At 40.7% G+C, this 27,537-nt stretch overlaps 1 protein-coding gene across 3 annotated transcripts; it reads right to left on the minus strand.

Moving 5' to 3' along the window:
- Positions 1-524: 524 nt before the first annotated feature.
- On the minus strand, positions 525-27,130 carry ANXA7 (annexin A7). 3 transcript variants are annotated; one of them, XM_082634545.1, is made up of 14 exons: positions 27,028-27,130; positions 23,718-23,772; positions 21,045-21,267; positions 20,337-20,438; positions 19,662-19,726; positions 19,164-19,229; positions 14,416-14,518; positions 14,102-14,196; positions 10,707-10,820; positions 10,298-10,468; positions 7,197-7,367; positions 7,042-7,117; positions 5,622-5,734; positions 525-2,947 (listed from the first exon to the last, which is right to left on the minus strand). In XM_082634545.1, exons 2-14 carry the CDS (start codon positions 23,769-23,771, stop codon positions 2,825-2,827), a joined length of 1,476 nt encoding a protein of 491 aa, XP_082490671.1. In that variant the 5' UTR covers position 23,772; positions 27,028-27,130; the 3' UTR covers positions 525-2,824. The 3 variants fall into 3 exon arrangements, with proteins under 3 accessions (XP_082490671.1, XP_082490673.1, XP_082490672.1); XM_082634547.1 differs by lacking the exon at positions 27,028-27,130 and adding an exon at positions 23,866-23,886; XM_082634546.1 differs by lacking the exon at positions 19,164-19,229.
- Positions 27,131-27,537: the final 407 nt, after the last annotated feature.

A 27,537-nucleotide genomic window follows, 5' to 3' on the forward strand; every position in this document is an offset into this window, starting at 1 on the left:
TTACTGTAATATGACTGTCTTAAACTTATTTTCTCTCTGAGAAATAAATGTTCTAATGGGCAGCAAAAAAAAAAAAAAGTTAAACATAAAGATACTGTATGTACCAGCAATTCCACTCATAGTACTATAGCCAAGAGAATTGAAAACATGTGTCCACAGAAAAACTTGTACATGAATGTTCATAGCAGTATTATTCATAATGGTCAATAGGTGAAAACAACCCAAATGTCCATCAATTGATAAATGGACAAGCAAAATGTATATCCAACAATGGATTATCCAGCCACAAATCAGAATGAAGTATTGATTCATGCTACAACACAGGTGAATCTTAAAAACAGTATGCTAATTCAAAGAAGCCAGACACAAAGGGCAACAATGCATTGTATGATCCCATTCATATGAAAAGCCCCAGTAGGGAAATCCAGAGAGACAGAAAGTAGATTAGTGATTGCCAGGAGCTGGGCAGGAGGAGGGGAAAGGGGGAATGACTGCCAGTGAGTATAAGTTTTCTTTTTGGGTGATGAAAATGTTCAAAATTTGATTGTGGTGATTGTTGCACAAATGCATGAATATCCTAAAAACGACTGAATTGTACACTTTTTTTTTTTTTTTTTTTCGGTACGCGGGCCTCTAACTGTTGTGGCCTCTCCCGTTGAGGAGCACAGGCTCCGGACGCGCAGGCTCAGCGGCCATGGCTCACGGGCCTAGCCGCTCCGCGGCATGTAGGATCCTCCCGCACTGGGGAACGAACCCGCGTCCCCTGCATCGGCAGGCGGACTCTCAACCACTGTGCCACCAGGGAAGCCCGAATTGTACACTTTAAATGGATGAATGGTATGATATATGAATTATATCTCAATTTTGAAAAATATTTATTTATTTATGTCCGTGCTGGGTCTTTGCTGCTGTGTGCGGGCTTTCTTTTTATTTGCAGAGAGCAGGGACTACTCCTCACTGCGGTGCGCAGGCCTCCCATTAAGGTGGCCTCTCCTGCTGCAGAGCACGGGCTCCAGGCGCATAGGCTTCAGCAGTTGTGGCACATGGGCTCAGCAGCTCTGGCTCGAGGGCTCTAGAGCACAGGCTCAGCAGCTGTGGCGCACAGGCCGAGCTGCTCCACGGCATGCGGGATCCTCCCAGACCAGGGCTCGAACCCGCGTCCCCTGAATTGGCAGGCGGACTCTTAACCACTGCACCACCAGGGAAGCCCTCAGTTTTTAAAAGTTTAAAAATATATAGCTCATATCTTTTCTTTCCTTAGTACCTTACACCCCTCTTTCTCACCTTTACAAAATCCCACCACTGTTACTTACTTTTCCAAAACCTATATCAAAAATCTATTTTAGGGCTTCCCTGGTGGCGCAGTGGTTGAGAGTCCGCCTACCAATGCAGGGGACACGGGTTCGTGCCCCGGTCCGGGAGGATCCCACATGCCACGGAGCGGCTGGGCCCGTGAGCCATGGCCGCTGAGCCTGCACGTCCGGAGCCTGTGCTCCGCAACGGGAGAGGCCACAAAAGTGAGAGGCCTGCATACCACAAAAAAAAAAAAAAAATCTATCTTAGCCAATGATCCTTCTACCTATGTATCTTGCTTTTGCCCTGCGCTACAGTTGTACATAGGTCTATCTCTCTAAGAGTAAGGTTGTGTCTTATACCACCTTGTATGTATGTCCCTTGGTACTTACACAAATGTTTATCGAAATATAATTGATAATTACTATTCTCCCCCTCAATTTGTAGTACAATCATTCACCAGATCTGTATTAAATATCTGCTTTGTGCTGGGGAGCTCAACACAAAAAACAAACAGGGTTATTACCCTCAGCAGAACTTATAATCTAACATTTACAATTTCCTTGTATCCTAATTTTTGTTTAGAACCCCCACTAGATTACAAACCTCCTTCCTTTGTATTGATACTTTCCCTAACTACCTACTGTAATGCTCAACATACTCGATAAGTAATTGCTCAGTACTGGGAATAAAGCCAGGTTTGAAATCACTGACTCCCTGAACTACTTCTCCAAAGAGCTAGTATTCAATCTCCCAGGAAGATGATTTAAGCCTCGTTTATTCATTAATTCAGCACCTCTTATGTGTCAAGCTTCACTGTCTTGAATCATGATTAAACTGCAACTAAAATTAAAGTCTTTCATAATTTTTTTTTAAAAATCAAGGGCCAATATAGATCTCTAGGCAGTCTCAGTAGACGTAAAAGTAGGCTATATATTTTATGCACATAAACACATAATCCCTTTTAAAAAAGTTATTACAGGCAATACTAAACTATTTTCTATGTGGGAAGTTTAGTGTTTATGAATATAGAATACCAATTTATGTAAAGTAAGATGCAAATTGCTCTTCTAGGTCAAAAGAGCTGAATTTTTTAAAAAAGTAGTACAGTTTTGACATATTACCAACTATAACTGTCCAGTGGAAGGCAAGGGTTTTTTTAATTCAATATTTATTCAGATTTATTCAATATTGAATTTTTTATTCAATATTGTTACACAGAATTATAGACTGTTGTGATTTTATTCAATTTGGTATCCTATTTAGAATAAGAGCAGTGAGAATTATGCTTTACAAACATTGCATTATTACTTCATCATTGTGATATGGCTTTACTTGATCGTATATAGAGAAAAAAATAACATTGGAATTAAGGCAATAACCACATGTGCAAACCAAGCACAATACCCTGACACAGTCTTTAGTAAAAAGCTCTTTTGGTTAGGTGAGGGTTGATGTTGCTGCATGCAGGTCAGTCACTACTTTGAAGGATAAGCTCTGAATAGCTTCACTCATTTAAAAAAAATCTCTCCTACTGGCCCACAATGGCCAGAAGAAGCCTTCGGTAATCTCCACTCGTGTCACTTGCAATCCTTGTGCCCAGGGTCTTCTGATACATCTGACTGAACATCTGTTTTATTTGTACAAGATCAATCTGCATGCAAGACATGATATTTTTGATATTAGAAAAACAGCTGTTAAAGAAAACTGATATTTATTAGGATTATTCTTTAATAGTGAAAAGATCCTAATTATAACCAAAGCAGAGGGGAAAAAACACCAAATGACTGGCATTTTATAGCTAGCATTCATACCAGTACTAGCATCACCCAATGAATGTCTGATTCACTGTTCTATAAAGATATTGGATAAGGGTGATACTAGTTTCATCTACTATTCCGAATATATTAGTCATTTAAAAACCATTTGATAGGGGCTTCCCTGGTGGCGCAGTGGTTGAGAGTCCGCCTGCCGATGCAGGGGACACGGGTTTGTGCCCCGGTCTGGGAAGATCCCACATGCCGCGGAGCGGCTGGGCCCGTGAGCCATGGCCGCGGAGCCTGCGCGTCCGGAGCCTGTGCTCCGCAACGGGAGAGGCCACAGCAGTGAGAGGCCCGCATACTGAAAAAAAAAAAAAAAAAAAAAAAAACCATTTGATAGGATGGCTATTATCAAAAACAGAAAATAACAAGTGTTGGCAAGGATGTGGAGAAGTTGGAACCCTTGTACATTGCTGGTAGGAATGTAAAATGGTGCCACCACGGGAAAATGGTATGGTAATTCCTCAAAAAAATAAAATAAAAACAGAATTACCATATGATACAGCCATTCCACTTCTGGGTATACACAAAAGTGAAAGCGGAGACTCAAATATTTGTACACCCACGTTCACAGCAGCATTAATCATAACAGCCAAAAGGTGGAAGCAACCCAAGTGTCCACTGACGGATGAATGAATAAACAAAGAGTGGTGTATGCATACGATGGAACATTATTCCGCCTTAGAAAAGAAGGAAATCCTGACACATGCTACAATGTGGATGAACCTTGAAGATGTTAAAAAGGACAAATACTGTATGATTCCACTTATATGAAGTATCTAGAGTGGTCAAATACATAGGACAGAAAGCAGAATGGTCGCTGCCAGGAGTTGGGGAGCAAGGAGAATGGTGAATTATTGTTTAATGAGTTTTCAGTTTTGTAAGGTGAAAAAGTTCTGGTGGTGATGGTTGCACAACAATGTGAATGTACTTAATGTCACTGAACTGTACACTTAAAAATGATTGAAATGGGAATCTTGTGTTACATATATTTTATTATAATTAAAGAAAAAGGGATCCTGCTTAGAAAATTTAAGTCTAAAAACAAATACACAAGGTTTTTCCAAATACTGTATTACGGTTCTCTTTTAAAAAATGATTTACCTTCTTTCATATAATTTCATAGCATATGTTTTCTTTTGATTAAAAAGAAGTCCACTAAATAAACAAAGTCAAAGAAAGGAATACATCTGAGGCTATATTTAGGTAAAAAGATAAAGATGAAATTTTTTACAGTTATTTCATAATTAAGTGTATGCTAAATTTTAAGAATTTTTATGTCCAATGGGATTAATCTGCATAGGTCTTTCATACAGTTTTTTTTCTTCCCCCCCGCGCCTCGTGGCTTTCAGTACCTCAGTTCCCCAACCAGAGACTGAACCCAGGCCATGGCAGTGAAAAAGCGCCAAATCCTAACCACTAGACCACTTGGGAACTCCCTCATACAGTTTTTTACATAAGCAAAATGAAAACCAAAAAATAAACATCTGGAGTTCCCTGGCGGTCTCTTTCACTTAAGCAAGCCTCTCTCACAGCATGAGGAAAGTGGACACTGTGCTTTATACAACCTCTACCAGCAGTGAGAAAGAGAGCCCTTTCTTAATGTCAGTCCTGAGGGATTGACAACCAACTAAGGAACTTCTAAGAAATTAACATTCTAAGTCAGACAGAGAAAGACAAATACTGTACAATTTTACTTATATGTGGAATCTAAAAAAACAAATGAATGAACATAACAAAACAGTTATAGACACAATGAACAAACAGGTAATTGCCAGAAGGGAGGGGGTTGGGGGAAGGAAAGAAATAGGTGAGGGAGAGTAAGAGGTACAAACTTCAGTTGCAAAATAAGTAAGTCACAGGTATGAAATGTACAGTGTGGGGAATATAGTCAATAACTACATAATATCTTTGTAAGGTGACATGTCATAACTAGGCTTATCATGGGGATCCTTTTGAAATGTATAGAAATATCGAATCACTATGTTGTGTAACAGAAATAGGCATAGTGTTGTAGGCCAATTACACTTCAAAAATGAACAAACTCATACAAAAAGAGATCGGATTTGTGGTTACTAGAGGTGAGGGGTTGGAGAGGAAAGATTGGAGAAAGACAGTCAAAAGGTACAAACTTCCAGTTATAAGATAAGTACTAGGTATGTAATGTACAACGAGATAAACAAAATTAACACTGCTTTACGTTATATATGAAAGTTGTTAAGAGAGTACATCCTAAAAGTTCTCTTCACAAGGGAAAACATCTTCCTTTAATCTTGTATCTGTATGAGATGATGGATGTTCACTAGACTTACTGTGAAAATCCTCATGATGTATATAAGTCAAATCACTATGCTGTATACCTTAAACTTATACAGTGCCGATTATAAACTTATACAGTGTCAATTATATCTCAATAAAACTAGAAGAAAAAAATGTTTTTAATATTGCTAAGAAAAAAGGATCAACATTCAAAATCAAGTAAGATCAGACAAACAGAGAAAGCCTCACCTCACTTCGAGTGACCACAATCCTGACCAGGGTGGAGTCATCTGTGCCGGCACCTTTCATAGAATAGTACAGCCTCTCAGCAAAGAAGGCAGGGCGGTTCAGGGCACACTGCACTGCAATTGAGAGACGCTTCAGACGTGAAATGACTTGACAAAGGTGTGCACACACCAGGTTCATCTATCACTTCCAGCTGCTTTTGATCATTTTCTATGAAATCATCTCAGAAATCTGAGGTGAGTTGAAGATATTCTCCCCTTGATTTTTCTCAGCCTCCATCTTTCTTTCCAGCAGCATCAGACAGGCTACCTTCAATTCTACAAGATTCCCTCTGGCCAATAAATCCCATTTTCTCTCCATAGATGCAGTCACTTAGCTTCTTAACATTTTCCCCCTTAAAGTGAGAAAATCTGTAGCAACTGTGCCCTGGTAATATCTTACTTAAAAGGAATAATGACTAAAATCTGAATTCTAGATGTCAAATGTATCATTTGACTGAGAGAAGGATGTAAGATATCCAATATAAAAAAGAAAACACAGGGGGCCTCCCTGGTGGCGCAGTGGTTGAGAGTCCGCCTGCCGATGCAGGGGATACGGGTTCGTGCCCCGGTCTGGGAGGATCCCATATGCCGCGGAGCGGCTGGGCCCGTGAGCCATGGCCGCTGGGCCTGCGCGTCCGGAGCCTGTGCTCCGCAACGGGAGAGGCCACAACAGTGAGAGGCCCGCATACCGCAAAAAAAAAAAAAAAAAAAAAAAAAAAAAAAAGAAAACACAGATTTGAGCAAAGATTTGAGAATGATAATAAGAAATCTGACATGTTTTCTCTTAGGAAAATTAAATTAGCAAAGTCTCTTCCTGCAGATGGTAGAGATGTACTAACTATACATCATTATGTTAGCTACAATTACTATAGTAGTATTTGTAAGATATTCAATTGCTAATATCAATGTGTTACTAATATTCTCTTTAGTCTTATATTCTCCATGAGAATGAAATTTCCATTTCATTAAACACCTGAACGTCAGGACACCAAAAACTGGGTTTTTAATTTCCAAATGGAAAAGGGTCTCATTGGGCTAAGTACTTGAAAGGTGTTTTGGGGGGGCTCAAAATGACGCTTTGTGTGGTGGCACTCTGTAGCTCCTTAGGGCTTTCCTATTCACCTTAATGGAAATGCTACAACCTATCATATATTTTTGTATAGTCCTCAAGAAGGGCACAGAGAATAAAGACCAAATAATTTCAAAACAATCCTATTTGATCACACCACCAACCATTCATACAGAATTGCATAGGATTAGCTTGGCCTCTGCCTAAGTAGATTCCAGGGAGGCTATATTAATAATCACCACTTAATGGGAACAACTATTCAAAGCCTCACTCATTTACAAACAAAACAAAGCAAAACACTAAAGTATCTTACAGATGGTCTTCAAACCACTTTCAACATTTCCAGAAAACTCACGGCCGACACTGCTTAACAAATCTCGATTAGCCATCTGTAAACAAAAAGTATAGTGGTTAAAACATTTTCACACCTTAAAATAGAAGCCATATCTTCAAAAGAAAAGCTCATACCCTGGAATAGGCCTCCATGGTAGCTTTCAGCTGAGGAAAGCTTCTTGTGGCAAGAATCATGTTAAAGCAAGATTCATCTGTCCCTAATTTCCCCTCACCAGCCTGATAGAGACGCTGAGCATCTTCCTGAGCCAGCTGGTGGTTAACATTCTGGTTCTCATCGCGATTTCCCTGCAAAAGAGGAGGGCAGGAATTAGAAGAAGGTGATACAAGTTCTATTAAAAAAAAAAAAAGTTTTTCTGGGACTTCCTGGTGGTCCGGTGGTCAAGACTCCACGCTTCCACTGCAGGGGACAGGTCCCCATGACAGGGACGCAGGTGCAATCCCTGCTCAGGGAACAAAGATCCTGCATGCCACGTGACAAAAAAGTAAAAGAAAATTGTAAAAGAAAAAAAAAAAGTTTTTTGCAATCTAGTCACTTCTGGATTTAAAGGGACAATTTACTAAAAATTAATGCATAAAGTTTGTCACGCTTATCTTTCATTTCCAAAGAAACTATACTAGAGTAACTAGTACTTTATTTTATTACACTGCCAACTTTGGATTTTATATGACCATGGTTTAATGAGCTTATATTAAAATGAGAGGTTTTCAGGGCTTTGAGAACTAAATTAAATCAGAAAAGGTTTCCGTAAAAAATCACACACACGTTTTATTTTTGAAAGTGTGGAAAATTTTATTAACATTCACTTTAAAAAGCTTTCTCTTGGTACACCAAGAGAAAGGTGTTCTTTAAAAAGTTACTCTTCAGGGTTTGATCCCTGGTTTAGAAGTTTTGGGGTTTTTGGTTTTGTTTTTGTTTTTATTCAATAAACATTTAATAACAGGTATTAAGAGACTAGGCATGATAGAAACCACAAGGACTGGAAGTGACTATGGCCACTCCATTCCTCCCATTTTTAAGGAGATAAAAGATGCCTCCACAGTGGGATTAGGGCTATAACTGAGGTCTCTGGGAATTAAGTGCGGGCTCAGAGCAGGGAATGACAAATGGCCCAGAGGAGAGTCCAAGAATGCTTCTCTGAGGAGGTGGCTTGAAGAGTGGTAATTGGGCCAGGAGAAACAGAATGGTGTGTGTTGAGACTGCAAAGTATGACACCTCCAGAGGCTGTGGCCAAACACACAGACTCGTGATCCAGAAAGTCCTGAACACTAACAATGTAGCCACTTCTATCCTCCGGGAGAAAGCCTTCTGCCACCAAAGGAATTTCATTTTTCACTTCTCTTGTGATAGGGTCTAGTTCTATCGGTTCATGTTCTGAGCCAATAAGCACCATCCCCCGTTCAGTTCGGAGAGATAAGCACTGAGGTTTCCTGGAGGTTGGATATCCCTGGACTCCAGGGTCTGAAGTAACTTTAGATTTCCCATGATGAAGTGACTACTGGGCCACGCTGAGGACCTCCTCTAATAGGAGATATAAACTACCATTCAAATGAAGAAATTATGAGTCTGCTTAGCTGGGATTTAAGAACAATATGCATTATATTGAGTTCCACTTTGTATTCATCCATATAACTATAAGGTATGGAGCACTTGCTTTGTACCAGGCTGTATTAGTCAGGGTTCTCCAGAGGAACAGAAACAACAGGATGTGCTAAGTGGTGGGGACACAAGAAAGACAAGGCCCCTCCCCTCAAGGAATTTAAGTCAAAGGAGGAAGTATATAATATGGAGGTTTCATGAACGTCCTTTCATTCATCCAAGTGTAATCTTAATATACAAGTATTTATTATGAATGTATACATGAAAATGACATGTGAGCCTTTTAGAAGAAGTTATAAATAATTCAAGTACTGCTAGCCTGTACCAATTTATCCAAACTCTTCACTGGGAAGAAGAGAGGGAGGGAGGAAGCTCTGGGCCTGAACAAGAGTAAAGCTAAGATGGGTAGTTGGTTTCTCTCAAAAATATCAATAGAAACACAAACCCAAACAAAGGAAAGGCTGCCCTCTAGAGTCTCAGTGCCTGTCTGAGCAACAAAATGGAGAGGTGTTCCTTGAAAGTGAGAAACTGTCTCCTGAAGAGCACTGGGCACAAGGAATGTGTAGAAGCATATTCTAAATGGGCTACTGAATACAGCACAGGCAAAGGAGCTCAGGAACAACTCCCCAGATGACTGCCTTTGGATTCAAGCACACAATACAGTCCCATTTTCCTAGGAAGCCACTCCCTGGAATAGGGTCCTTTACTTTGAAAGATGGCTGGGCCTTGAACCCTGCATAAAGAAATATTCAGCACCTCATTAACGTTTTAATAACCATTTTTTAGCATTAACTCTCTGGTCCTGATTTTCTTTTCATGCTAACCTACTCCCCTGCTCTGTTACTCTGTGGTGGGTAAATTCAGTGTCCTCCCATCCATTTGCTTTCTTTTCTCATTTCCATACCCACGCACTTCGGCACACTGTTTTTTCTGCAACTACCTCCCTTTGCTGTGAAGAGCCTCTCCTCTACTTTTAGAATCTTCAAGACTGTCCAACCTTGTGCACTAGCAGGATAGCCAACAACTCCTGATACTGAATCAGTGTGCTAGTCTTTTGCATCATCTCTTTCAAATATACACTTAGAATGAGATAATCAGGGTATTTGTAGTATCATTCCAAATACCCTATTTGGAGAATTTTCTGCCACTTTTCCAGCACATTTGGGGAATCAGAACAAGGAGGGTACTAAGCACAATATTACTGTGAACGCTGAAACATTTTCTGCATTTCTGGCTCTCCTCACAGTCCTCAATCTTGTAGCACTTGCATGGCGGACCTACATACCTTCAGTTGATGGTCCGACTTAACTGGCAGGACAATGCTAAGCTCAAAAGTACAGATTCATAGCCATTCTAAGACACAGAGCCTCAGGTTGATTTCTGATTTCATACAACCTTAAAGAGGTTAATTTCTGATTCCTTACAAAGGCCAGATTTGCAGAAATAAATTTCAGTAGTGACTACAAAGAAACCTGTACAGTGGATTCTGCGTTGTCCCTCTTAAAGATGTCAAGATTCCAAGGGGGCTAAATATTAAAAGGAATAAAGAATGGCCACTGGCAATAGGCAGTAAAAAATGTTCCCTCCACCAACACCCAAACTTTCATGCTATACTCACCTGGCACATGGATACAAGTAAACGTTCAAAATGCCCTGATGTATCTGACCTAATGTCCTTTTCAAGGTCTCGTCCAAATTCTGATTGATAACATCTGACAATTTCTCTGATTTCCTGATTTGTTCTTGTGCATAAAATTTCAATCAATACACGTTCCTGAGTTCCTGCTCCCTATGTGAAATGAAGAAAGGGAGAATTATACAACAAAACACAAAATTTCTGAAAGTAGTTAAATCTTACTGTTCCATCAAATATTTCTTTGGCCTCCAGACCGGAAAAGCTCTATATATTCAGATGATATAAAATAATGTCCTGATTTAGCTGTCACTATAAATTCAGAACTGCCATAATTTATGGGGCTTTACATTTGAAATAGGATAAAATACTCAAAAGAAACGCCATATAGTACCTTCATTGCATTCTGTAAACTCCAGGCATCATAATACATAGGTGGCATGAACAGGGCAAGGATCAGTTCTTCCATATTTCCACTTAACTCTGACTTAAGATCTTTGATTAAATCCTGTTAAATTACAAATACAAACTAAGTATATGTGCTCTCCAAATTTTGTTTTGCTTAAATTTTTTAAGGAAAATATGAAAAAATGGAATTGAATTGCTATATGAAAGCCTCAATTGCTGTTCTGAATATTATATACTAAGGAATAAATATTTAAGTTTATTACACTCAAGCAGATATATTTTACTCATTCTATCAATAAACACTTAATAATAAATTTATTATAGTTCTACCACTACACTAGGTATAAAATAAGAAGTAAAGGAAACAAAGAATAATTCAAATTAACAAAATGATAAACAGATATTTACTTAGTATAAGAAACTGTTCTTACTCTATGAGGAAGTAGAAATTGTCATCATTGCGTTCTTATTTGAAAAGATAAGATAAACATTTTTAAAAAGTTAATATAAAGCAGCCTGTACTCCAGCACCAGATGAGTAAGTAGCACAGAAATAAGCTGAAATAGGAAAAGTTAAAGTGGGCTAGAGAGCTCAGAGAAAACTTTTAGTCCAGATCTCGAAGAGTATGTAAAAATTAGCAGGCACAGAGAAAGAAGAAAGGTATTTCAGGCAAGGAGGAGGAACACAAACAAGGAACAGAAAAGTGGTTCCCAGCCTTGGCTATATGCATTAAAATCATCTGCAGAATTTTTCTAAAAACAAAACAAAACAAACAAAAAAACACAAACAACACTTATGTCAAGAATGAATACCCAGAGATTCTGCATGTGTTTTTTTTTTTTTTTTTTTTTTTTTTTTTTTTTTCTCCGTACGCGGGCCTCTCACTGTTGTGGCCTCTCCCGTTGCGGAGCACAGGCTCCGGACGCGCAGGCTCCGGGGCCATGGCTCACGGGCCCAGCCGCTCCGCGGCATATGGGATCCTCCCAGACCGGGGCACGAACCCGTATCCCCTGCATCGGCAGGCGGACTCTCAACCACTGCGCCACCAGGGAGGCCCATGCATGTGTTTTTAAGTTTGAAAAGAGATTATGATACTCAGCTAAGACTGAGAATCAATAGTATAGAGGCAAGAATGAGCAAAGCTTGTTCAACGGAACAACAAGACAACCAATTTTGTTAGAGGGCAATGTTTTCAGAGATTAGTAAAACAAACTTGTAACTATATGCTTGGATTATTACCTTGAATACCAAGCTAAAGAGTGTGGATTTGATTCTGCATGCTGGGAGGAGTTGCTGGAAACTTTTACATAAGAAAATGGCATTGATATAGCAACAACAGGCAGTATCAACAGGCAGTACGGACTATGACGACAGAGGCTATAAATGAACTTTAGGCTACTGAAATATTTAGGTAAGAAGTAATAAAGGCTTGGACTTGAGTGGTGGAAAGAAAAAAAGGAGACAGAAGACACATTTTTAAAGAGCTCTTTTACAGATTAGATCAACAAGACATAGTCAGTAAACAGTTGCTAGGACAAAGCAGTGCCTGGCATACAGTAGGCACTGAAACAATATTCACTGATTAATTGACAAAGAAGAGTGTGGAATCAAAGAAGACTCCACGGCAGGCTAGAGGAATAGTATTTTTTTTTTTTTTTTTTTTGCAGTATGCGGGCCTCTCACTGTTGTAGCCTCTCCCGTTGCAGAGCACAGGCTCCGGACGCCCAGGCTCAGTGGCCACGGCTCACGGACCCAGCTGCTCCACGGCACGTGGGATCTTCCCGGACCGGGGCACGAACCCGCATCCCCCACATCGGCAGGCGGACTCTCAACCACTGCGCCACCAGGGAAGCCCCAGGAATAGTATTTTTATTAATAAGAAGTCAAGAGAAAAGGTGGCTGTGGGTAAGGAAAATAGGCTGGGAATTTAGTTTTAATTCAAAAGTGCTGTATGAGAAAATTCAGGACAACAAAGCACAGACTACATGTGAACTAAAGAAATTCATAATATGGAAAATACTTTTGTGAGAAAAGTGAGTCTGATGTTGAACCCTAAGAGAAACTAGAGTTTGTGTCACTTAATCAGCCTTAAGACTAAGGAAGTGGATTTTGGGCAGGGAGGGTAGAAAAGATGAGGTGGGACCAGCCAGTGGAACTCTACTTCCATTCTGAGAAAAGTAAACTGGATTCAGAGGATATCAGAAAATTTTTAGGATTCCTATCTAAATGGCAAACCAATGCTACCCAGTCTTGCCCTTTATATTTAAGAAACGATGACACCTTTCAGCCACAGAATCTTGCTGGATTTAGTCACTGATCATCCACTCAACAAATACTGAAGTGGCTATCTGTTAGTGTTCCTGTACTTGGTACTATAAATACAAAGATGAATATGACATGGTTTGCCTGATGGGAGCTCACAGTTTTAGGGAGTGGGCAGTGAGATTAGTTACAGCAGAGGTTTTACAAAGTGCTATGGGACCACAGTGGAAGAAGCAGCCAAATTATGCCCAGAGCAATGAGAGAAACTTCACAAAGTAGCTTAATCAAGACAAATCCTGGAGAATTTGTTTGCCATGTGGGAAAAAAGGAAAAGGTGTTCCAGGACAAGAGAACAACATATACCAAACACAGAAGTATGTGTGCAGGGAATGGCAAGAAGTTCTATAAAGTCATAATACAAGATATGTTTAGAGGGAGGGAGAGGAGTGAAAGATGATGCCAGGGACCAAAAATAAGCAAGGGCTACATAAGAAGTCCTTGAATCCAACTGTAAGGAGAAGATTGAGAACCAAGCTACTGATCAGGATTGTGGTCATAATCTACTTTTTACTGAACATGTGTCACCTACCAGACATAGTAAATAGGTATTACTGTGAGATCAAGGACTACTCTAGAATTGGAAAGCCTTCTAAGAGAAATAAATATTGATGGGACTTCCCTGGTGGCGCAGTGGTTAAGAATCCTCCTGCCAATGCAGGGGACACAGGTTTGAGCCCTGGTCCGGGAGGATCCCACATGCCGTGGAGCAACCAAGCCCGTGCACCACAACTACCAAGCCTGCGCTCTAGAGCCTGCGAGCCACAACTACTAAAGCCCGCACACCTAGAGCCCATGCTCTGTAACACGAGAAGCCACCACAAAGAGAAGCCCATGTGCCGCAATGAAGACCCAGCGCAGCCACAGATAAATAAATAAATTCATTTAAGAAAAAAGAAAGAAAGAAAGAAATATTGAATACACCTCTCCTGGGGTCTCTGAAATCTATTTGTCTCTACTTTGTACTCACCAGTACAAATAAAAAGATAGTATCCAACCTGACAGAATGCAGGGCATAAGGCCACTGTTCATGCTCACTCCTGAAAAGAAAACAAAACATACCTTGCCATACATGGTCTTAAAAGCTGCTTTAATTTTTTGCCTTTGATCATTGGAACGATTGGCCACAACGTCTACAATTGCCTGCTCGTCTGTACCTGAAAGAACCATACATGTCTAAGTAAGGATGAGGTCTGTGTGGGGTGCTCCTTGATGACATCTTTTAGATGCTTACAAGGTGTCTGGTGCCAGATTAAATTGAGGGATGTGCACACAGGCTCACATATAAACTTGGTTTATGATATAAAGCTTATTTTTACTCTACATTCAATCACTTAAATTTGATTGTAAATAAGACAAAAATATGTTTTCCTCACCAAAACCCTTCATTGCTTTACGAAGAGTTTCTGCATCTCTCATGGCATCGAAGTTGGCAGCAGGTTGGACTGTTCCTTGAGTTCCCTGAGTCATCGAAGCAGGCTGAGAACAAGAGGCATAAAATCCAAATCAGTTATTGTGGTAATCATTTCACAATACATACATATACCAAATCAACATGTTGTATACCTAAAACTAATACAGTGTTATATTTCAGTTGGGTCTCAATAAAACTGGAAGAAAAATAATATGAAAAAATGTTCAACGTCTTTAATAAAAGAAATACTAACTTAAAAAAAAATCCAACTCAGGCTTCTCTGCTTACAGTAAGACAACTTAAGACTTCTCCGATTATGGGACTTCCCTGGTGGCGAAGTGGATAGACTCCACACTCCCAATGCAGGGGGCCCGGGTTCGATCCCTCATCAGGGAACTAGATCCCGCATGCATGCCGCAACTAAGAGTTCGCATGCCACAACTAAGGAGCCCACCTGCCGCAACAAAGGAGCCCATGTGCTACAACTAAGAAGCCAGTGAGCTGAAACTAAGGAGCCCGCCTTCTGCAACTAAGACCTGGTGCGACAAAATAAATAAATAAATAAATAAATACTGGGGTAAAAAAAAAGACTTCTCTGATCATCACTCTTAGGCAAGGAAGCCAATACTTAGGTTTTAGGATAAGGATATTTATTTTCATGGCTCATTCTGTAACAGACAGAGACTATCCTTCTCCCACCAAAAGATAGCCAGACACCAAACTTTCAGGAAACAAGATAGTCAAGCTTGTGAAGATAGTCACAATCTTTCTATGCCTTGGTTTCCTTCTTGGTAGAATAGGAGGGCAAAAAAGAGATTGATCCCTGGGTAGTGTGAGATGAGTGGCAGTGGTTTTTTTTTTGTTTTTTTTTTGTGGTACGCAGGCCTCTCACTGTTGTGGCCTTTCCCGTTGTGGATCACAGGCTCCGGACGCGCAGGCCTAGCGGCCATGGCTCACGGGTCCAGCTGCTCCGCAGCATGTGGTATCCTCCCGGACCAGGGCACGAACCCGCGTCCCCTGCATCGGCAGGCAGACTCCCAACCACTGCGCCACCAGGGAGGCCCGCAGTGTTTTATTTAAAGAATATAATAATGACTTTAGTGAGCTAGAGCCAGAGTTGCCCAATGAGATTTCAAACAAGCAATATACTTTTGGTAATAGCTCTTCATTTCCTGTATGGGCCCTGATTATTAGACATAAAATAAAACATTTTATACTAAGAAAAGCATGAAAATGAAACTGATGACTACAGACTCTGGGAATTACAATATTCTTCATCGATTTTATGAGGAAATAAACCAGAAAGCAAAACAAGGACTATATGTTTTTAAATACAAATCTATAAAGAAATTTAAAAATCACCATATGACAAAGACCACAGTACTAAGTGTTTCAGGCAAGAATCACCAATGGATACTAAAATCAGTGGGTAAAAGTATAATGAGAACCAAGATATTTGCATACTTTGTAACATTACAGCAGAAAACCTAGCAGACATCATCTGAAGCAAATGATCAAAACCAATTATCACCAGGAATGGGGTAAATCAACAACTAGCACCTCCTGAAATGATTCACTAGGGACACGATATCATTTCTGTGGTATTCCTGCCAAAATGGCATAACCTAGATTTAATCAGGGGGACTTATCAGACAAACACAAATTAAGGAATATTTTACAAAATAACTGGTAGTATTCTTCCAATGTATCAAGGTGATTAACAACAAAGACTGAAGAATTATTTCATATTAAAGGAAACTTAAGAGACATGACAACAAATGCAATGTTCCATCCTGGATTTGATCCTGAACCAGAGGACATTACTGGGACAACTGATGAAGTCTAAAGGTTGGGTAATAGTATTATAAAACTGTTATTTCCTGTACTGTGTTTATGTAAGAATCTGAGTAAATGGTATGTATACAGGAGTTCTGTATACAATTTTTACAACTTTTTTGTAAGTCTGAAATTATTACAAAATTAAGTTTAAAAAATTTTAAATACAAAGCTATGAAACAATTCATTAGTTTTCTTAAAATATTCGAATCAGGGTTTAAGAGAGATGGGATACAGCAAGATGATATCCCTTCACATTTTTTTAAATTTATTTATTTTTGGCCGTGTTGGGTCTTCGTTGCTGCACACGGGCTTTCTCTAGTTGTGGCGAGTGGGGGCTACTCTTCATTGCGGTGCACGGGCTTCTCACTGCTGTGACTTCTATTGTTAATGGAGCATGGGCTGTAGGTGCGTGGGCTTCAGTAGTTGTGGCACACGGGCTCAGTAGTAGTGGCTCACGGGCTCTAGGGCGCAGGCTCAGTAGTTGTGGCACACAGGCTTGGTTGCTCTGTGGCATGTGGGATCCTCCCGGACCAGGGCTCAATCCTGTGTTCCCTGCATTGGCAGGTGGATTCTTAACCACTGTGCCACCAGGAAAGTCCCCGCATCACATTTTTTAAAATTTAATTTTAATAATATATTTTATTTAACCAAGTATCTCTAAAATATCATTTAAAGATGCAATCAACATCATTTCAAAACATAAAATGATTCAGTTGCTTTCTAGGCAACTAAAATGGTATTTCAAGTTATACCCATTGAATACAGCAACAGCAATATGCCAACCAATATGCCAACCAATATGCCCCTTTGTAGGGGCAAAGTGATTGGGGAGAAGGAGACCAGACCCTTCGACAAACATTTTTATGGTCGGTAATTCCTCCCACTCATCTCTACTCTCACGCCAACATTTTCTTCTACCAATAAGCCCTAACAATCATCCTTCAGTAGTTTCTAAGCCAGGAATGTAAGCAGAGAACTAACAAGAAATATTTGTATATTGGTTTTAAGGAAAAACTAAAATTATTCTACTTGTAGCAAATATTCAAGCAAAAAAATTTTTTCAACATATCGCCTTTACATGAGGCTTAATGTATCAAGCACTGATGAAAGTTTTCTTTGATGTAACCACTGTCACTAAAATCCTAAGCAGGGCAGAAGCGTCTGTTTATAATACACTGAAATAGACAGTAAGAGAAACTAACCCTCATCATGCACTGTTTGACGACTATCATTTTCTGTCATCCTCTTGTTTCTAAAAACAAACAGCAACCACCAAAAGACTTATTCCATTTTTCATCTAGAGGGAAAAATGGTTTTGTTTTATTCTTTGTTGAAAGTCTAAGTTTGAAGTGAATCTTCATCAAGAATACTATCATTCTGCAGGCATTATACTGAACTCAAAGAAATCAGGGTCCATATTCTTGAGGTCAAAACTCTAACTACAGAGGATTTCTCAGCACAGCAAAGCCCATACTATCTGCCACCAAAAGTGCCACCCTTTGACTTCCATTTCATTCCAACCTTCCTGCTGAAAAACTACCATAGAATTAGAATTGGATCAGTGAGGAGAGGTCACCTGGCCCCAAGACAAAAACTTTCTTGACATCTTCCTACACACACACACACACACACACACACAACTTCTATCAGGGGATTTTCAGTGACAGGGAGCTCACCCCTCACAAGGTAGTCTATTTCACTTCCATCTATTCCACTTTCCATCTCCCAAAATGTACTGCTCTGTAACTTCCTGGTTTCAATTTAGGGTGGTAATTGTTATGCAAGATAAGCTGCATGTGTATGTGTGTTTTATTTTTAGTGTTTTTATGTTTAAAAATCTTTTATATTCAGTCATAAAATGATGTCTTTAAAAGCAAATGCATGCTTAAACTAAACTAAAATAAAAATTCTCATAACAAATGATTAGAATAACTACAGATTTATAATATGATTAATAATCAACAATTTTTTTTAAAAAGGATTGAAAGCAATTTACTATGGGCTTTGGAGGAATATCATTTACTGTTATCAGCAAAGTAGCACTGTATAACAGAGATCACTGGTCTGAGAGGCAGAAGAGCTAGGATCTAGTCTCAGCTTTGACTTTCACTAGCTGTGTGGCCCTGGACAAGTTTCTTGATCTCTCTGGAGTTCAAAAATTCCTCAAATCTGGAAAGGAAGCCAGAAAATGGCTAAGTTGTTTTTCTTCCAATTCTGTAACCCCTTACCAATCCCAGCCTAAAAAAAGCTTAAAAATGCTAGATCTTTATGAATAGACAGTATGAAATGAGAAAATCAAGATAAGGTAAACATAAAACTGCTTATGTTCCTAGTAACTTGCATAGGATATAAAAGAATTAACAAGTCAATTAAAGAATAAAACTTAATATTAAAATAAGGAGCTATATTGAGATAGGGCAAAGATTTGATATACGGGAGACGCTCTGAGACTCCTGAAAAATCAATTTAACAGACATTAACTGACTACTGTATTTAAAGCCCTGCCAAGCACTACAGGGACATAAAGATAAAAACAGATACAAGGGCTTCCCTGGTGGCGCAGTGGTTGGGAGTCCGCCTGCCGATGCAGGGGACATGGGTTCGTGCCCCAGTCAGGGAGGATCCCACATGCTGCGGAGCGGCTGGGCCCGTGAGCCATGGCTGCTGAGCCTGCGCGTCCGGAGCCTGTGCTCCGCAACGGGAGAGGCCACAACAGTGAGAGGCCCGCGTACCGCAAAAAAAAAAAAAAAAGCAACAGATACAATGAGCCCTCAAGGAAGTGGTGAGAGACAAATACAGGAGAAATTAGAAACAAATGAAGGCATATATAGGAGATCTAGTGATTAGTGAACATTAAAAAACCTTACTCACTTCACTGCTATAATCCAAAGAAACAGGAGAGAAAACAGGATAGGAAGGTAAGGATTCTGTATTGATCTGAAAGAAGAGTGGAAAGTTATAAAGGTAAAAAAGGAAAACAAAACCATACTTCATAAAACACTGCCAGAAATATCAATCACCCAGTCACCTGAGTTCATAGTTATACTGCCAGCAAGGGAGGAGGGAAAAGAACTAAAACCAACGCCAAGAGTCCAAGTGAATCACTATGAAAAAGAGTATGGGTGTCATCACCTGTGAGAAGGGACCTATGCTTGTCTTATCAAAGTCATCAGGACAGTACTTAAAAGCAGGTGGACCAAAGAGCATGGAGTCTAACAGAAGCAAAGATTAAAGTCTTAAGTGAACTGTTTTAGACCATCTCCTCTGCTTCATGGAAACCTCTAATGTCAGCAAAGGAGTAGTGCCCTTCTTTAGCATTATCCAGTTACCCAGACTAAATTTAAAAGGTAGGAAAAAAAAAAAAAATACCTGACTAGGGTAAGGAGATTGTCCTCCAGGGTACTGAGAAGGCATCTGTCCCCCAGGAAAACCACCTACATATTAAGAAAAAATACAGCAATCAGGTCTTAACTGATTTAATTTTTCAAAACAGCACTGATTTATTATGAATACGGAAACATATGAGAATAGTCACACTATTTATTCACTAGGATAATTTTTAAGTTTTATAATTTACTGAATCAAAAACGAACTTTGGTCACAAGGACCTTTTAAAATATTCCATGTCCTAATTTCTTTAAAATAATTTAACATAATTCTTTATAAGCAATACTCTAAAAAAAGAACAAAACACTTGAACCAGATTAAATTCTGATTCCATCTGAAAAGGATGACAGGACATAGTTCTGGGGGTTGTTTCCCTTGTGCTGTACTAATGAGCAGAGAAGTTCCTGAAGGTTTTGCTTTTTGGCTTCAGGACAGATAATTTTTTTTAATTGAAAAAATAGGTCCTTATTACCATCTTGTTGATTAAACTTTTTCATCAAATTAATACATTTCATGAAACCATATACTACCTAAGAAGTATTTAGTATAAACGTTTACTAAAGACGATCCCAAACATAAACTACTAAGTTCCTTCAACAGCAACTGCAAGATTCAAAATATCAAGCTACTGTTTTTCTCCGGACAGTTAGTACCTACCAGGTAGTGGGACCTGGGATGGGCCCCCACCATAAGACTGTGAGGGTGGCTGTGGATAGCCAGAAAAGCCTGCTCCACTTGGTGGGGCTCCAAACCCTTGGCCTGGAGGAAGAACAAGAGAAAAAAAGAAACAAACTACAGTGACAGTTCTCATGACTGAAGTGAAAACTTTAGAAACAGTAGAAGAAAATATACTGTTAATGCTATAGCAGTAGTCCCTTTTGGTCTAAATTCAATTTCTCAACAAATCCTTCCCCATTAAAAAATAAATTTTTAAAAATGTTACTTCATTCATCTGCCTTAATAACTTATAATACAAAAGTGCTAAGTTTTTTGTTTGTTTGTTTGGTTGGTTGGTTTGGTTTTTTACATACTGTGGACAAAGCCGTCCTAAGGTCACAATCATGCCAAAAGAAATATCTTAATCAGTTCTTAAGATTACAAATTATCAACCAAACCATTATATATTGGTCCTTTATTACCATGAGATTTATTCTAATTCCTTTCACAACAGAATTTTGGAGACTGCTCCCAGCTTTCATGCCTCCTGAGAACCTTTATCCTTCTATCTTGCCAGCTAGGTCCTTACTGTCTAAGGTAGAAAGTAGGCTAAGAGCAACTCTGACCTCGTACAAAACAAGAAGGAACCAAGAGGATTAAAGAGAGAAAAAAAAAAGTGCTATACTAATTCCACAAACCAGGACTCACCTCCAGGATAGGATGGGGCTCCCCCGGGCTGTGGGGCACTGGGATAGCCTCCAGGGGCAGGGTAGCCTCCAGCTCCTGGGTAGCCTCCAGCTCCTGGGTAGCCTCCAGCTCCTGGGTAGCCACTACTTGGTGTTGGTGGGTAGGCACCTCCTCCCATTGGAGGAAAGCCACTAGGATAAGAATATTGACCAGGAGGAGGAAAAGATGACTCCTGACCCGCAGGCTGAAAAACCAGAAAAATTTTCAAATGAATGTGATCATCGAGAAATAGAACCTAGCTAAGGAAACAAACAAAGATAACTGTTAAGGTCTAGCTTATTCTTATACATATTAAAAAGCCCATTAGAAGTCCTGGTATCTCACACTAGTTTATCAATATACTAGTTTTTCAGGACACTTGTTTGTCAGAATTCAGTTATATATAAATCTACCTGTGTTAGGCAAGAAGGGTCTGTTTCTCTATTTGGGAGTAAGAACCAGGCTCTTTCCAAACCTCAAGCCTTCAGGAACAACTAGCAAAGCTCATTAGTTCCTTCATTTTCCTAGCACCTGGAAATAATAGGAAGATTTGCCTCTCTACCCTAAAGAGAAGAATTCATGGCTTTCTTGCAACACATCTGGACCTGTGCATAATAGGGGAAAAAAAAAAAAAGGTGACCTGAGTCACTGGGTGTGACATTTTGGACCTCATTCAGATCACACAATGTCTAAGTGTGGAGAGACTGTTACATGTTCACTAAACTTTTTCCCAGGCCACAAAACTAGACTACATTTCCCAGGACCCCATTACAGTTAAATAGGACCATATGCCTGAATACTGGTAAACGAATGTGGACAGAAGTAACATACACGACTTCCAGCCTGGCCCCCTTAACTTTCTGCCCAATCCTCTAAGCTCTCTCTTCCTCTCTCTTTTCCTTCATCTGCCAGCTGGAAGCAGAAGATCCACTGGAGGACTCCAAGGCACTAGAGGATGGTAGAGCCAATATACCAAGGCAACAGAGGATGGAAGGAGCCTGGGAACCTGCAAGGCGACATGGAACAAAGCCTCCTAGCTCCCACCACACCCCTCCCCCCGCCACCTCCACCACTGACTTCCAGGAGACTGAAGTAAGCAAGAAATAAGTTTTTATTGTGTTAAGTCATTGGGATGTTAGGGTTGTCTGTTTTAACAATTGGCCAATATTGACTGAAATGGTGGTCAGAGTCCAGTTTAGTACATAGGGACCTGGGAACATATTCATAATTCTCATCTCTTCAATGATAAATTCAGGAGAGCTATATATTCACTTTACATAAGAATATACACATTATCATTAATCTGTATAGGCCCCTCTTTCTATTCTCCCAGAGTTAGAAAGAAGCCCTACATACTTATGAGCATAAAATTGAAACACAATTCTTACTTATGCCTCAGCTATGAGGTTAGTCCTCAGAACAGTATAGCCATCAACAAGGCAGAACTTGGTAGCACGTTTATAACATGCACTCCAAATACTAAAAGTCTCAGAAGTACTAATCCAGGGACCTCTAATCCACTGCAATTTGTTACCTATGAGTCAAGCTCCTCTTAAGTTATTTTTTTTTTTTTAAAGATGCTGGGGGTAGGAGTTTATTAATTAACTTATTTATTTTTGCTGTGTTGGGTCTTCGTTTCTGTGCGAGGGCTTTCTCTAGTTGTGGCAAGCAGGGGCCACTCTTCATCGCAGTGCGCGGGCCTCTCACTATCGCGTCCTCTCTCGTTGCGGAGCACAGGCTCCAGACGCGCAGGCTCAGTAGTTGTGGCTCATGGGCCTAGTTGCTCCACGGCATGTGGGATCCTCCCAGACCACCACTCGAACCCGTGTCCCCTGCATTAGCTGGCAGATTCTCAACCACTGCGCCACCAGGGAAGCCCCCTCTTAAGTTATTTTAAATCTTCTAACACAAAGGTTAAAAACCAGTAACTCAGGACTTCTCTGGTGGCACAATGGTTAAGAATCTGCCTGCCATCGCAGGGGACACGGGTCGATCCCCAGTCCAGGGAAATCCCACATGCCGCTGAGCAACTAAGCCCGTGCGCCACAACTACTGAAGCTGGAGCGCCTAGAGCCCGTGCTCCGCAGCAAAAGCAGCCACCGTAATGAGAAGCCCACGCACCGCAACAAAGAGTAGCCCCTGCTCGCTGCAACTAGAGAAAGCCCGCGCACAGCAATAAAGACCCAACACAGCCAAAAATAAATAGGTAAATAAATACTTAAAAAAACAAAAAAACCCCCAATGACTCATAGGATCGATTTAGCTTACCTACATGTTGTATTGAATCATACAGCATTTAACATTTTAAAAGATTCATTTCCCAATTTTAAAAATTGGGCAATTTCACATAAAATCCAGATTGTTGGCTTTACTTGAAGATATGGAATTACCCAGCAACACTGGGTCAGCCTCCCTGCATGGACACATCCGGCTTAAGCTGACTAACTGCTGCCTTTCCACAGGTGAGCCAAGTCCCTGTAGTTCCCCACAACACCTGACTTCACTCATGTACTCTACTCAGTACTTCTTCTGGCCATTTGAATTTATGACCCCTGCTCTAGCATATTTGTAAGATCTATCATGGGCTGGCTAGTTCTATACAAGATCTGTGCCAAGGACATGAGCTATTTTAGTATCATAAGTGGCAATACTTACAGGATATCCAGGGAAAGCTGGGTAGCCTGTGGGGGGATAGCCCGGGTACGACATTCTGTAACAACAATAAAAAATGTCTTCTGTCATTTCCTATAAGGATTAAGGCCTTTGAAGATATATTTTGTCATAGGGTTTAATCAAAACACACCTTCTTTCACAAGAGTCTAGCAGGCAGACTGATTCAGTAGTTCTGAGATGGGGTCCAAGATTCTGTATTCCTAACGAAGCTTCCAGGTGATGCTACTGCTGCCGGTCTGTGAACGATATTTTGATACCAGAATAGTTTGGCATTTCTGAATCTACCACCTAATTTTCCAAATTTTTCAATATGTGTTTTGGCTCGTCTCCCCAGTACAGCTATAAATGATTTGTATTTCTTTTTTATCAAGACCTCAAAGGATGACATATACACGCTACTATATATAAAACAGATAACTAATAAGGAGCTACTTTATAACACAGGAAACTCTACTCAATACTCTGTAATGGCCTGTATGAGAAAAGAATCTAAAAAAGCGTCAATATATGTATATGTATAACTGATTCACTTTGCCATACACCTGAAATTAACACAACATTGTAAATCAACTATACTCCAATAAAATTTTTTTTTAAAAAAGGACCCCAAACAAATCCAGTTCAACACTTAGGAAAGCCCACTATTTAATAAGCACTGTCCTAGGTGCTGATACAGAGATGGTGCGGGGGGAGGAAAATGAGAAAATAAACTTAAGTTATTATAGTGCTCCTTATGACATAAGCACAGTATAGAAGCTAAAAACTTGCTAAATTGAGAATGAATGGGCATATATTTAGTCGAAGTTGAAAGAAAATAAGAAAACTGATCCAGTCAGTTTTAAAACAGTCATTTGGAATCCAAAGACCTGGATGCAAAGGACGTTAAATCATTTTTTGCTGTCTTCTTCCCCAAGCCCAGTTGGTAAAAAAGGAGTAAAGGAGAAACAATACCATCCAAGAACAGTCAGATGGACCAAGGGCAAAAGAGGTCAGGGTCAAAAGAAAGTGAAAAAGTCTGAAAATAATTTATGGGAGAAATTAATAATAATTTTAAAGACAACAAGTTTTATAGCACCAAAGACTACAGACACAATTTAAATTTCTAAATCTCAGGAATTGTTCCAGTGACAAAGTCCTATTTCTACAGCCTTTAGCTACTACATTAAATCTTACCTTTAAAGGCACTAGAGAAATTATGTCAACAAGAGTTTCTGAACAGAATGAAGATAAAGACTATCTGTACATGAGAAAACTTAAAGCAACTTTAAGAAAATGAATCTGGGTACATTTTGAAGCATAATTATATAAAGGACTAGAATGCAATTCAATTTCCAGGATGTACCTCATAAAAATACTTACACAAATGCAAAATTATATACGTACAAAGCTATTCATTACACACTATTTGTAAGAGAAAAAGGTTGGGAATTCCCTGGCAGTTCAGTGGATAGGACTCAGTGCTTTCACTGCCATGGCCTGGGTTCAATCCCTGGTCAGGGAACTAAGATTCTGCAAGCCACGTGGCATGGCCAAAAAAAAAAAAGGTTAAAAACAATCTAAAAGTCCATTAATAAGGAACAGGTAAAACAGATTATGGATAGCCATACAATGAAGTGTTAGGCAACTATTAAAAATGAGCAGCTCTCTTTTTACTCATATGTGAAACCATCTCTAAGTCATATTAAGTGGGAAAAAAGCAAGATGAAACACTACAAAGATAATTTGCAACCAAATGTGTAAAAATTACATTTATTTGCTTGTATATAGAGAGAATATCCCTGAAAGTATACTCAAGAAAGTAGGAAACAGTACTCCACTGCTGCCTCTGGAGAGGAGAGCTGGGGCATAACAAGGAGACTTTTCAATGTACTAAAAAAAAAAAGGGCTAAGTGTCCTTTTAGAATTATGCATGTATCATCTATTCAAAATGCAGATTTAAAAAGCTTTTGTAAAAAGCTGAAACAAACCCGAATTTGGTGACTCAACAAACTACTCACCTTTGCCCAAGGAATAATCAGACTATACCAGTGAACCAGAACTTTTATTTCCTTTTCAACATCCTCCATCAGCAACTACTTTTAAAAGACTAGAAAAGCATTCTTGATTTTCCAAACCATCTCCACCCAGTGAGTCAACTACTAAAAGGGGTGGGTCTCACTATTCAAGTCTCAGAGATGGCATGAAGCCCAGGAACACAGGAGGCAGCTGTTGCAAATTTATGAAACAAATACAAAATAGAAAGGGTGTATGAAGATGGCCAACAGCAGATACTACAATTTTCCAAAACCTGCCTCTTGATTGGGAAAGACCATTTAAATCTGTCAGCAAGGGCCCTTCAATAAAGAATTGGAGGCACGACTAGGCTCTGCATGGACAGGGTAGGCAGTCACCACCAGCAAGGACTGAAAGGAGGCTTCACTTTGCAGTGCTCGAAATTCTCTCTTCTACCTCTCTAGTACTTGAAACTCCTTCCCTGCCTGATAGGTAACTCATTACGCTCATTATCTAATTAGGACAGATTATCAGATCAGCTCCCCACCAACTGGCAGAAATTAGAGAGTTTAAAGGCAGTTGGACGACTTCTTTTCATTTCTGTCACTTTATGGTGGACATCAGCCATCTCCTTCTGTAGAAGTGTTCACACAGGCTGGGCTCAAATCAGCGCACGTTTGCTGCTGCTAAGGTACTAGGAATCAAATCTGGAATGCCACTTCCCTGAATAGTTCTCAAGAATATAAACCTGAACCAGTGTACAGTTTTAGGCTTCCGCATTCTGTCCTAGGTTCACTAATCAAGTACAAACGTCCCAAGTTTCCCTAAATTTGCTGTGTCACCAGGAAGTCTAGTCACCAGCCGGACTTTGCTTTCGGTGCTGCTCACCGGTTTTCCTACTCAGCCCTCCTTGAGGTCGCTTCAGCAGGGCCATCCTCTGGCCTCAACCCCTCCACCTGTGGTCCACCTGCCTGCGCGGGAGGCCTCACTGCTCCCTCGGACCTCCGGACAGCCAAGGGGCACAGACGACCGGCGAACAGGACTTCCCGCTGCCCGGCCTCCTCGCCGATCCCGCCCTAATGCGCCCCCGCCCGAACGCCCCCACCAGCCAGCCCGGGTCCCAAAATGCGCACACCGAGTCGCCGGCTACTCCCGGGGCCCACAGGCTCCTCCAGCGCCCCCCGGCTCGGGGACACACGCGGGGCCCCGCCCTCTCCCGGCTGGCAGGCCTCAGAGCAGGCCGGGGCGAGGCGACTTAGGGGAACGAGGGGTGGCAAGGGTAAGGTACGCCGTTCCTCACCTGACCCCGTGGAGCAGCGTCACGACCCAACCTGGTCTCGGCCAAGATGGAGCCGGGGGCGGGCCCGGGAAGGGCGGGGCGCCGAGGGCCGCCGCCCGAGCTCTTTAGGATCGCAGGGGGCGGTGCCAACAGGGCCAGTCCAGGCGGCTGTCGATGCCGCTGCTCGGGCTTTCCTTTCCGCCCCGCCTCGCCGCTCCACCTGCGGGAAGACGCTCTCTTCGGGTGCACCAGCCAGTTTTATCACAGCTCCTTCTGGGCTCCCTCAAGCCATTTGGGAAGTTGAAGCCGTCCTGAGGAATACCGAAGCCCCTTCAGTGGTGGGCGGCAAAGAAGGGCTCGAAACTGGGAGGCCAGGGGCAGCCTCTCCGCCTGATGTGCCGTCCTCCCTGTCTTCTGAGGACAAAGGCGGTGTCTTTTATTAGTCCCTTGGGAATTGAATTAATATTTATCAGGCTCCTAGATAGTGGGAACAGGAGATGCACTAATCAAAACCACTCCAGAAGGGAGTTG

Source organism: Mesoplodon mirus (assembly GCF_964341445.2).
Source record: "Mesoplodon mirus genome assembly, chromosome: 2".
Lineage (NCBI taxonomy): Eukaryota > Metazoa > Chordata > Mammalia > Artiodactyla > Ziphiidae > Mesoplodon > Mesoplodon mirus.